Consider the following 13,511-nt stretch of genomic DNA (forward strand, 5'->3'; position numbering starts at 1 on the left):
ATTTTCCATTTTATTTTCATTTGGTAACACTACGGAACACAATGTCATGGTTTAAATGCTAAAATAGCTACGTTTCAACGCCTTAATTACAACAGCGACACATCAAAGCACATCAAACGCGGCGACAACACGCGTAGGTGACAGGTCATTCGACTCACATGCGAGCGGTAAAAATAGCATACCTGCATTAAAAGTCGACAGGAACACTACCAGTAGAAACCCCGCTTCAACCAGATGGGTCATTCTATGAGACACATCTATTTTCTTTGACATTTGTATCTTGAAATTGTCATTTTTACGAATCCACAAAAGCGAACCCACTAATTGACAAGCAGCAATACACAAATCATACACATAACTCCGTGTCCGATAGTGTAGGTAAATCCAAACGCATATTTTCAACACTTCTGTTTTTCAAGTGACACACCAGAAATAAATAAAATAAGACACACAACAACAAAATTTATTCGAAAAGTTATTCTAAGTAATGATACTCATAAACACATATTTAAATCCAAATGTAATATATTTTCCGATTTGTAAACTTTTCACTATATGTAGAGGGTAAACCCGTTCTGCATGAAATACTTCGTCTCTGCGCGAAGCTGTCAACTTTCGTGTCCTTTTGCGCATAATAAAGGCACATGTCCCAACAGATCGCGATGACAGTGGGTCACCTATAGCCAATCAGATGTCGCTGTACACATGCAGGCTAAAAATAGGCAAAACCACGTGTGTAAATATACACAGCAAATAAGGAGAAAATAGAATCCACCGATTTGATTAATTCTGACACTGACATCGACGAAATGATAAATATTTCCCGGCTACCGGTGGTTTGGTATTTGATCTGCAAGCAGTTACCCTCAAGAGAATCTCATTAACTACAAATTAACGCTGATTATTTGTTATTAGGTCTGAACCGCGCACGCGGAAATTCGGGGGCTATTGAGTTACGGTCACTGATTGACAGGGCGGATACGACACTCACGGGCGTCGCAAGATATATTCAGACCACGGGCTTTTCTTTCTCTCAACCGAGCGTTTCATACAAAGTTTGGTATCACCAATCCACTGGTCAATTGTTCCACTGTTAATTTTAAACGTTTGTTTCGCTCGATATAAAGTCCCGTCATCGCGACATATATAGTATAAAAACAAACAAGCTTGAAAAAAATATATTGGTATATATAATCACTGCAGTATATATTGTTGTGGTTATTCTACTTTAAGCGTGTTCGGCATCTGGTTCCGACCGACAATGTCAAGTCCGGTTACTGGCTATGCCCTGTTAATGATCATGCTCTCTATATACATTGATCTAAGGTTGATTACTCCGATTATCGGGTGAATTGATCGGTTCATTAACAGATTATCTCCACTTATCAAACACGTGTTCTCCGTCAACAAGCATCTCCCATTTTGATGTTCCTGAAATTTCCACATGAGTTCCTTTATACCAACATGTTTGGTATCTGCATGAGTGACAGAATACATCGTTCACGACACGTTTTCCTCGAGGAAACGTTTCGCAGAAATTCTTCTGACAGGAACATTTCAAATCAGAAAAATTCTCGATGAAGAACACGAAGTCATCAGCATCCATGAGTCAAACGATTGATTTCAGATATAAGATGTTATAGAGCGATCTACTTTGGATCATTTGTCATAATATACCGGTATGGTGTTGCCTTCTTACAAACGGATTGGAATCGATGCAAAATTTCGCACGATGTGGTACAAACAGCAATCATAATGGTTTTCGTCAGGACTCCGTCTTTCCATTGCACGTAAGATTCTCATGGGCCACCGCGCTCCGGTTTTTTTCAAAAGTATACATTTGACAAATACCCTGATAGCCGGAGCATTTTTGAATAACTTTGGCTTAAAAATAAAATTTCCCCTTAAAGGTCATTGAGAAAAGTCTGGCCATAAATACAGTTGTGAGGACGCAGCGGGACCTGGAAATAAACTCTTAAATGCGCGCACACGCGCACACACTTTGCCAAAAACAACATTTTATATTAGTACATGGTTATAACAGTGTCGAAGTCTGGGAAATAAAACATCCGTATAAAGCGGTATCATGTATGTTCGTGTAATGCAGCCTCTTAGACTTGAGGGACTATGTTTTTTTTCGGTTGGGTGTCTAGCGCATTTTATTGAATATGACCATTGTCCGCTGAAGAATTAATCGTAGATGTACTCGGCATATAACGGAGAAAAACACAAGATAAAGTTACTAAACGCCGACAGTGGAAGATATGATCCGAGGGTTAAGACTTGTTAGTTCGGTTTACGATAGATAATGCCATATACAAGAGTCAGACAAGCCTGCGTCAGCAATGCCGGACCCGAAGCCTCTACCGGTACTTAGAACACATCAGACGGGTTAGTAGGTTAGTGTTGAGCCCGAGTATGAGCGCCACTTTTTAAACATCAGAAACGGATCCGCCCGTTGAGTGAAATCAGAAACCTTTTAATAGCAATACCCGGAACATAGAATCCTAATGTATCGGGAAATGGTTCAAAGTAAAAACTGTGTAGGTACCATCCGACTTGTAATTCTCAAACGAAAAATGTATTAACAACTTTATAACACGAGAAACACGGGGAAACATGTTGCGGCTTTTTAAGAATGAAACCTGCACCGTCGCGGTCTCGGACCATGAAATCAAGCGTCTGGTAGACCGATTAGTCCTGCAGACGAAGACTGCCTAAGTCATCAAGTCTGTGGCGTCATGATCCGTGAAATGTAGGACCGACACGTGAGACGCTGGTGTAAGGGAATGAGGATAAGGGGAGATGGAAGGGCGTGGGTATGCGGCGCGGAGACATGATTTTGAACTTTGATATACTCATAGCAAAGAAAACAAATGGCAATAAATACAGACCCGCAGACACAGTCCTTCAAGATTCACAATTGGTATTAGTCTAAGGGAAATGCAATATTGGTGTTACCCAATAAGGTTGGAACCAAGGATATCGGTTTGGTGAGTTGGCTAGTTCGGTTTCCTAATTCAACAAGAGATGCTAATCCATAAAACACAAACGTCATGCACATACTTATTTACATTGTTTGTTCTTAACACTTGTTAAAGACATACGTTTCATATGGTTTGATGGCTGGCTAATAAGTTAAAATTTCAATAATTACATTTTACCGCTTGCTACTTAATAATATATCGATGTTGATAACTTCATTTCTTAATAAGCGCTCGCGATAATTTCCGTTACGTCGGGTGGGGCGACCTTGCGATCGAGAAAAAGACGCACAATCAACGTACGTCCGTCGCACGTTTTTTGATGAAAATAAATATCGACGCAAGCGCGACGTAAGGGCGGTGCAACCACGGCTTTGGAAGCAAACACTAACGTTCATCTGAAGCTCTTATTTCTGCGATAGAACGGCGATATAATATTTACACACACACACACACACACACACGCTGTGGTATAATAGTAAGAATTAAATAAAACGTATATTTTAAATATAATGTTTATACACATTATCGTTTTCTTTTTATGTGTTTGGCGGAAAATAATTTTTCCACTCGAAGAAAATGGAGTGATGTCGACGGTAATTTAAGGTTTCTTATACTGTTGAAAACAAGAGAAGGTCGTTTGTTTCTTTGCATCTTTACATTAGCATAACCTGTTTAAAGCGAGGATGCTACACGCCAGATGTAAATGAACAGCTTGGATTATCTCACTAATGATAACTAGATTTACTGATACCGCTTAATTACCCCGTTAATACCAACACAAGAGGTCATTAACAATGCACGGAAGCAATGTTTATCAAACAGAATAAGCGATTATGACCACAAGCGCTTCATTAGTCCTGTGTCTGGAACGTTTCTGTCGTTGTTCGGACGTTTCCCGTGCTCATTGGTCAGGTCCATGTTTTGTATTGGAAGACAACTGAGCGTAAATACTTGTTAACATTGTTTGTTTTGATAATTATTACAAGTGTACACAAGTGCTTTGCATCTTCTGGAATAAAGTAAAGCGCCGCAATAACGAGCACAATACATGAGGGGAGGCTAGCTAGTTAAGCGGAATGTTATAGAAAATGCACTGCTTCTGATTTCAGATTTCAGTCAATCGAATAACACATGTTTGAGTGATTATCTGGAAAAAAAACTACGAGATTATACGATTTTTATATGTGTTAAATTGTAATATATTGAAAACAAGACTACTTCCAAGCAATTTATATATATATGTCCCCTACCGGCTCCACCATTGTCAGAAATTTAACAAAATATTATTTGTTGCCATAGCAACCAGAATTTTTCACATAGGAACAAAATGAAATGACGTGCATAATGTCCTTATTGCCATCTATCCATGTTTCAAGTTTCATGAAAAAATATGAAGAACTTTTAAAGTTATCGCAGGATCCAGAAAAGTGTGACATACTCACAGAATGACGGACTGACGGACACACAGAGCGCAAACCATAAGAACCCTCCGGTGAAACCGGTAGGGGATAAAGATAAGTTACAATCACACAAAACAGGCAAGAAAAATTATACATTGAAGACGAATTTCATAAAATGCAGCAAAGACAAATTAGCGCACCGAGCCGATTTTGACGAAGATATTTCGTACATATTTTCCTACAATAACCGAAGCATTCGTCTTTTTATTAGGATCGGAGATAGTGTTCGTGTGTCGTATGAATAGATATCGTTGCAGGAAATTAAAATGATCCGTTAAACTAAATTTAGATTCACATCGTGCATGCATGATATACATGCTGGCGAATTCGACTGTACAGACATTTTCGATTTCAGAATTAAATATCTGGCTTATTTCGCATTTTTCGACACATGTTCTTCTTTATTTTTATTTTTATCTATATTGAAATTATATTGAAGTTTTTTTTACACATTTTATATAAATTCATGAATATTTGACAAAATCTAATATTCTTGCTTTAATGTCAATATATTATGTACTGTCGAATCAAGATAATGATGACATGTTCTTTTGGAACACCTTAGCAAACGATTGAAAGCATCATACTTTATACTGAAAATATAAGTCATGTAAAATAAAAGCGTAATTTTTACATTAATACAACATCCAAGTGCTTGTCGAGACTAAAATGTAACAACGATTATTTTCTACAAGTAACAAGAAATATCTTTAAAAAAGATATACGGCGTTGATTGTGGTCGATGTTTATAAACGATCAAAAGTTATCTCTATGAGATAAAAAGTAGCGGATGCCTTTTTTTCTGCGCAGTTCTTAGCTACATCACAAGCAAATCAATTACGGGGTGTTGCGCCAGATTTCGTGGCTTATTTTGCTTTATGTGATATTATTACTCAGATATCTATATTTACAGAATAGAAAAGCACAAGAAACATGAAAATAAACGAGTGCATATAGGTCAGCCGGCAATACTCGAATCTTATTTAATTGCATAATTATAGTATAGTGAATTATTGTGCTCATGCTTAATAAACTGGTCTAAATGGATAAATATTTCTAATTAATTTTATCAAAATTGGTCCTTATCATGCAAATGTTGAAAACATATTAAAAATCGATGATTGACATACCACAATAATATCGCCGAATATCTTTATTTAGTATCTTTCTGATCAAAACAGACTTCAAGTGCACAAAGTTTACGAGACGGCGTTTATATAAAGATTTCTGCAACTGACCGAAAACTGACCTTGATACCTTGCGGATTGGAATGCAATGCATTAAAGTTAGGTAACAATTCTGCTGCTGAAACGACGGCTTGTTTGCGCCAACTGTACACGACTAAGGCAACAGCTGTGCCCGACAAAGCGACTAAACGAACTATTTACTCCATCAGACAAAAATAGCATAGATTCCATTTTTTTCCTTCAATGAAAAGATCGCAACCCCTTCTGCGAACTCCGGTGATGAACTGTATATAAACTCTGACTTTCACACACTGGCCGCGAATTGACCCGAAACCTCGCGGGTTGAAATGCAATGCAAGTAAGTACTAAATATGAGAATATAGCTTTAGTATAAACGCTTTTGCGCTGGTAATTCTCTGAAAATAAAAGGTGAACGCACAAACTGTATTTATGTCGAAAATTGATTGTAAAACTGTTCTATCTATTGAGCCTTTTCATTAGAGATAAAATTGTTTCATGCAGTAAAACAGTGTTACAAAGACGCGGATATGTTTCCAATGTTCTGGTGTTATACTCAAATCAGCCAATGGAATAAATGAAGTGTATTCATTCGTACCAAGCCGCGGGAAATTTTATTTGAATATTATTGGACACTTACAGAGGTCAAGTCAGGGTAAAAAGCTGGCTTAATACAGCTATGCCGAAAAATACTCGTGTCGTTAGCGAACGAGATTGTGGAATCAATATTCGAACACGAGCACATTATCGGCCTGCTGAAATCACAGGTGCTTTTGTGGTTTCTATCGCCCCTTATTAGCTTCGGAGACATATATATGCAAGCGATTCCAATGACGGCACAAGGGCTGCACTTTATTTAAACGAACGTGTTAAAGTTAATCTCAATGGTAATTACCGTTCATCACAAGCGTTTTCGGGACATGGAAAGAAACCAGTCTAGAAATATGTTCCAACGAAGTAATATATTGTGCGGCTGTTGATTGTAACTGATATAATTATAACGTTAGTCAAAACATGGACCTTTTATAGTTATTACTTTCTTTCATAGCCAATCAAGACCATTTGACTGGCAAATATAGTTGACACATGGTCACAACTGATATGGCGATGGTCATGACGCAGAGTGTCTGTTCATAAGACAAATGTTGGTGACGGACATGCCACTGCACACTTGACAATCGGAATAGCTAACTATTGATAATTGAAACCAGGATCTTTTGGAAACGTATTGAGTTATCGAATGGCATTTTCCTATATTTGATTTATTCTCATACAAAATACAGACATCCACATATATGTTCTTATATTGACCCATCTGGTGCAACTAGATGTTGGAATAACATTGAATACAATAGATTCATAATAAAAAAATAGTATTCCCAAGGGCTTTTAATAATGACTAACTATTGAACATATTTTAGAAGAACATGTCCAGCATGGACCAAATGTATGTCCTTGTTAAGGCGTGATCAAAGTAATGGTAGGCAGCTCTAGTTGAATGGCCATGAAGTTAATCAGTAAGAGTTATCTCCATGTAAGCTGTTAAGCAGTTATGCGAAATGTGAATAAATAGGGTAAATCGATACATTGCGTTTGAAACGGGAATACAGTTTATAAAATAACATTTATAATAAGGTGACAGGTAAACTTTGAAATTTCACTTGAGTGAAACTGGTCTTGTTGTTAATGGGGTTTTCACTATGTTCATTTCTGGAACAAGAGGGCCATAGACGCTCATCTGAAACCCCAAGGAAGTAAACTGTTGGGAGCAGGATGTGTTCAAGTTTCAATCTAAACATTATAAGAAAATATGCACCTCCCTCCAGCTGCAATGTTTTTAACTAAATGGAATCTTTTTTGAACTTATAACAGACTTCAGAAGTAACTTCTTTAATCTTCAAAAGGGTATACTTTTGCCTGATAAGGTAACTGCCCGCACTGAAGAAGCCAAGTTTCTCAACAGACAAGAACAATTAAATAAACAAGTCGAGATATAACTTGTATAACTATTGTGGAAGTATTTAATGATATTTGTGGAAAATATATGACTTCTTGAGTATTCACAAGATTGTTCATATATTTGGCCTACTGACATAGTATTTTAATCCCAAAAGATCCGGTTTCGAACTCCAAGTAGATTTTATATTCTGACTGCTAAGAATTATGAGTTCTTCAGAGTTCACAAGTGTTAGTTTATAATTTAAGCAATTTACATTGTGTTTAACCCAGGTAAACCAGTTTCAAAATCTGCCTAGATTTAATTCAATTGTTGCATGTAGAGAAATGTTTCATGGAGATTGGGAAGACATGGGGTTTTTAGTGTTGTACATATCTGTGGTTTTCTTGTTTACCCTCTTTAAGTGTGTACAAGTTTTTCTTCAACTTGACTTAACCTCCTGGTTCCACAAAGGGATCATCTCATCTTCCCCTGTGGTCCAGTCCACTGCTTTGTTCTTCTCCATAATTCTTCATTAGAGATATTGTCTGGCCAGCGGATCTTGAGAATCTTCCCGAGGCAGTAGTTGCAATAATTCAACTCTCAGCTTTATAACCCAAAGACGCCATAGCAAAAATCATCAAAGGCTCTAGGTGTACGTTTATATGGACTCCCTGAGGCAGGTGTAGTTGAAGCCCTGTATTTGCTTTATTGTGGTGACAGTGGTTTACCAGGTCTCTGATCCATAGAGGAGTAGTGGATTCACAAAGGTATTGAATAGCCTTAACTTGAAGGTGATACCAATAGCGATGTTCTTTGCCTGATACGGATACGGATTCTGACATCTGCATCTGTTCCTCCATGATTGCCCAGAATGCTGCCGAGATAGGTGAAGCTGTCCACCTCCTCCGGCGCCTCGCCTTGGACTGTGATGGGTGTGTTGTTGGATGCGTTGATCTTGAACACCTAGCTCTTCCATCTGTTGATGGTGAGGCCCAGTCTAGCTGAGATGTTTGTCTTTTAATGCATCTGTTGTTTGGTGTGGGAGAGAAGAGAGATCATCGGCAAAGGTCAAGATCTTCCAACTGTTTCCAGAGTGTCCACTGAATTCCATTCCGCTTCTGATCCTTCGAGGTCTTCATTACTCAGTCTATGGCCAACAGGAAAGGTGGGAGTAAGCCGCCTTGCCCGCTCCGGTTCTAACTTTAAAGGCATCTGTGAGCTATCTGCCATGAACGATTCTGCAGAGCATCCGTTCATAAGACTTCCTGATGATGTTGGTGATCTTTCCTGGCACTCCGTTGTGTCTCAGAATTCTCAAGAGGGACTCCCAGTCAACGCTGTCGAACGCCTTTTCATAGTCGATGATGTTGACATACAGCGCCTAATTGCAATTCAGGGTTTGTTCCCGAATGATGCACATGGATGCTATCTGATCCTTGCACAATCTCTCCTTTTCAAAGCCGGCCGGCTTGTTGGTCACGGAGATGCGGGTCTACTGCGTCTTTTATTCCGTTCAGCAGGATTAAACAGCTTTCCTGTGATATACAACAGCGTGATTCCTCGGTAGTTGCGGAAGGAACCGAGGGCGCCTTTCTTGGGGAGATTTATGAGGTATCCCTCTTTCCACTCTGTTGGAATTTCTTCTTCCTTCTTTCCATATCTTGCAGAAGAGCAGGTATAGTAGCTCATGGAAGTATTCAATCCACCTCTCCTCATTTCCTTCGTCATCTGTAATTACTCTTCCATTTTGCCACTTACTGGCCGCTCAGGCTTGGCAAACTATCCTGATAATTTATTTGTGATGCAGTACAAATCCTTAGATCTGTTCTGAAAGGATGCCACTTCCATCTCTGTTAAGTGTCTCAAGGTAGTTCCGCTTGTCGGCTCTAATACTTGACGATCCTATTTGCTTCGGTGAACTCTACTTGTGATATCGATTTTGCTGCTTGTGTTCTACTGTTTTTGACACTTTTCTCGTCGTTCTTTAATTTTTTGAAGCATCTCTGCTCATATTCCGTCCTTGTGGGTGTAAGACTTAACTACCAGTACTTCTTAGCATGTTGAGGTCACTGCTATTGTCACTTTCTGCCACTTCTGCTCTTTCGTCTCTTCAAGTAGTGCCTCGCGGAACTGGAACTTGTTGGAGAGAGTGACCTTGAACTCTTCTTACTTCCAGGTATCGTTCAGCGTAGCAGTATTGTAAAGTTGGCGTTGGCTGGGGCCCCCTGTCCAAATCTTCTTCAGATTCAGTTACTATCGGGCGACAATGAGATGATGGTCCGAGACAACTTCTGCCCTTCGCTTGACACGAACTGGCTCTGGTACGATCTGTTTGTCCGTTGAAAAATCTGGTGACACCAAAGTTGCCTTGTGTATCCTTCTGTGATGGAAAACACTTCCTCCGATGATCAAGTTACTTGTGGCGCACAGTTTGGCGAATCTCTCCCCGTTGTCGTTCATCTCGCTTAACCATTGCTAACCCATGAACTCTTGATATCCTCGGTTGTCACTTCTAATGTTGGCGTTCATGGCGTTGAAGTCACCCATTAGTGATGAGTTCTTCGGTCTTTTTCTGGTATGATGGTTAACAGTCTATAGTAAAAGTCGTCCTCGTCCTTTTCACTTTTGTTCGTCAGGGCATAGCACCCCACACTGGGCTGGACACACAGAAAAACATTACTTACAGTATCGTTTGTTCATCCTCGCACTTACTTTTGTTGTATTAAATGTTTACAAAGGACACATTCTGATAGTATTTTAGGGAGGGTTCGGCCTATGTTATAACACAAAATATCTTTAAACAAGATGTGTTTGTGAAACACAATGTCCCCCTATATGATGTTTGACCTTGTAGGATGACCTTGACCTTGACCCTTCACCACTCGAAATGTGCAGCTCCTTGAGATACACACGCATTTCAAATATAAAATTGCTAGCTTCAATATTGCAGAAGTGACATAACATGCGCAATTTTGACCCATATATTTGACCTTGAAGGATGACCTTGACCTTTCACCACTCAAAATGTGCAGCTCCATGAGATGCACATGCATGCCAAATATCAAGTTGCTATCTTCAATATCGCAAAAGTATTCATAAAATAAGCGATTTTGGCCACATATATTTGACCTCTGACCTTGAAGAATGACCTTGACCTTTCACCACTCAAAATGTGCAGCTCCATGAGATACACATGCATGCCAAATATCAAGTTCCTTTCTTCAATATCGCAAAAGTATTCATAAAATAAGCGATTTGGGCCACATATATTTGACCTCTGACCTTGAAGAATGACCTTGACCTTTCACCACTCAAAATGTGCAGCTCCATGAGATACACATGCATGCCAAATATCAAGTTGCTATCTTCAATATCGCAAAAGTATTCATAAAATAAGCGATTTGGGCCACATATATTTGACCTCTGACCTTGAAGGATGACCTTGACCTTTCACCACTCAAAATGTGCAGCTCCATGAGATACACATGCATGCCAAATATCAAGTTGCTATCTTCAATATCGCAAAAGTATTCATAAAATAAGCGATTTGGGCCACATATATTTGACCTCTGACCTTGAAGGATGACCTTGACCTTTCACCACTCAAAATGTGCAGCTCCATGAGATACACATGCATGCCAAATATCAAGTTGCTATCTTCAATATTGAAAAAGTATTCATAAAATGAGCGATTTTGGCCACATATATTTGACCTCTGACCTTGAAGGATGACCTTGACCTTGACCTTTCACCACTCAAAATGTGCAGCTTCATGAGATACGCATGCATGCCAAATATGAAGTTGCTATCTTCAATATAGCAAAAGTTATTGCAAAATGTTAAAGTTGGCGCAAACAGACAGACAGACAGACAGACCAACCAACCAACCAACAGACAGGGCAAAAACAATATGTCCCCCACTACTATAGTGGGGGACATAAAAAGATATACGGCGTTGATAGTTCAATGAAGGAGATCAAGGATAGCAAATGTCTTTCTGTGTAGTTCTTAGCTGCATCACATGCAGTACGGGATGTTACGCGGAGTTTTCGCGGCTTATTTTACATTCTTACATATTGCTGGTCATAAACCTATAGATACAAAACAGAAAACCAAAAGAAGAATGGAAGTGAAACTAAAACATATGAGTCAACCGGCCACACGCGAAGTATCCGTATTTATAGGCATGTTCTTCGAACAAACCAGTTTTAGTGGTTTGTCGGGCGTTGCTATTTGATTCGATTATTAGCAGTATCGAGAATCATCGCGCTCATGCTTAATACATTAGTCAATATGGTGGAATAATTATTGTTAAATTAATCAAAAATAATATTTATCATTGTATTGTAGAAAACACATTAAGAATCAATTATTGACATACCATAATTATATTGCTGAATATCTTCATTTAACATATTTCTGGTCTAAAGAAAATTCCAGGTCACCTAGTTCACGGATAGCGTCTTTTTTATATAACGATTATTTTACTGGCCGCGAAACTCCGGTGATGACCTGTATATAAACTGTGACATTCACACACTGGCCGCGAATTGAATATGGAAGTAAGTACTGAATATGAGAACATAGCCTTTAAGTATATAGAAACGCTTTTGCGCTGGTAATTCTCTGAAAATAAAAGGTGCACGCACAAACTGTATTGATGTCGAGAATTGAGTGTAAAACTGTTCTATCTATTAAGCCTTTTCATTAGAGATAAAATTGTTTCATGCAGTAAAACAGTGTTACAAAGAGGCGGATATGTTTCCAATGTTCTGGTGGTATACTCAAATCAGCCAATGGAATAAATGAAGTGTATTCATTCGTACCTAGCCGCGGGAAATTTTATTTGAATTTTATTGGACACTTACAAAGGTCAGGTAAGGCAAAAAGCTGGCTTAATACAGCTACGCCGAAAAAGGGCATTGACAATTCAAATGCGTGTGGAGTCAGCACAGACGTAAGTGTTGGTAATTTGTTTAACAGCAAGTGACATCACCATATGCAAAATAAGCGCTACAAATGATGCCAGGGTAGGTTACTGCATTTATTCAAAATTGACGATTGTTTTACAACCTTAAACTGAGACCTAGCATGTCAATTATTATTTTGAATTGGTAATAAACAATGTAACTATTGGAAAAATCAATTACAAATACACAATTTATCACCCAGTTGTTTGTTAACATGACTTTTGACAAACAAAAAATCTGATTTTTTTCATGAAAGGTTCAACCACTTATTGTGGTACTATTCTTATTTCTTGCAAATAAATGATTTTAAGTTTTTAAATGATGCCATACATTTAAATGTGCCATGTAGGTACTGAGTTACATCATTTACAACCGAGTATATGCTACGTGTGTGCTAAGACAGTAGAAATAGATGCTTGACAATTAATATACTGTTATGATACCTTCATATCTATTGTTGAACATGTTTATGGAAAGTATGAATAAATTAAAATGACATAACTTTCCAAACTACATAAATGCATTATATTTGCATTTCAAATTATGATTAACAAATGGATAGAAGCCAACATAATTCTTTAAATGGGGAAAATAGGTTGACAAAGAAAATTAAAACTCTACACACACCTGCCGTAGCAATAAAAGGATAATTGCCCTGCAGTATGGCTGCTATGTTTTTAAATGGTCAGGAACCATTTTTGAATCCAGCTGAGATACAATAAGAACAAGCAAATTCGTTGAATTGATATCCCCCGCCAATATGCTTCTTGACACAAAAGTGTTATATTTGACACTCAGCTAAAAAAGCATTTTTTTAAGTTACAAAGGGCCATAACTCTTTTATTAACTTATGGTGTACAATGCCATTTTGCATGCATCATCCTCTTGTCCATATATATACTCATACCAAGTTTCAATGAAATCCGCCAAGGCACTTCCAAGATATGGCT

The 13,511-nt window shown here is 38.3% G+C and overlaps 2 protein-coding genes across 2 annotated transcripts in view; one reads left to right on the forward strand and one right to left on the reverse strand.

The window, feature by feature from the left end:
- LOC127862026 (muscle, skeletal receptor tyrosine protein kinase-like) overlaps positions 1–539 on the reverse strand; it is a 66,855-nt gene extending 66,316 nt beyond the window's left edge. Inside the window, exon 1 of the mRNA XM_052400956.1 lies at positions 183–539. Within this exon, the coding sequence (XP_052256916.1) occupies positions 183–273 (91 nt within the window). The 5' untranslated portion in view covers positions 274–539. The remainder of the gene's footprint in view (positions 1–182) is intronic.
- LOC127862023 (uncharacterized) overlaps positions 1–13,511 on the forward strand; it is a 339,308-nt gene that overhangs the window by 274,275 nt on the left and 51,522 nt on the right. The window lies entirely within an intron of this gene.

This window comes from Dreissena polymorpha, chromosome 16 (genome assembly GCF_020536995.1).
Source record: "Dreissena polymorpha isolate Duluth1 chromosome 16, UMN_Dpol_1.0, whole genome shotgun sequence".
NCBI classification, from domain to species: domain Eukaryota; kingdom Metazoa; phylum Mollusca; class Bivalvia; order Myida; family Dreissenidae; genus Dreissena; species Dreissena polymorpha.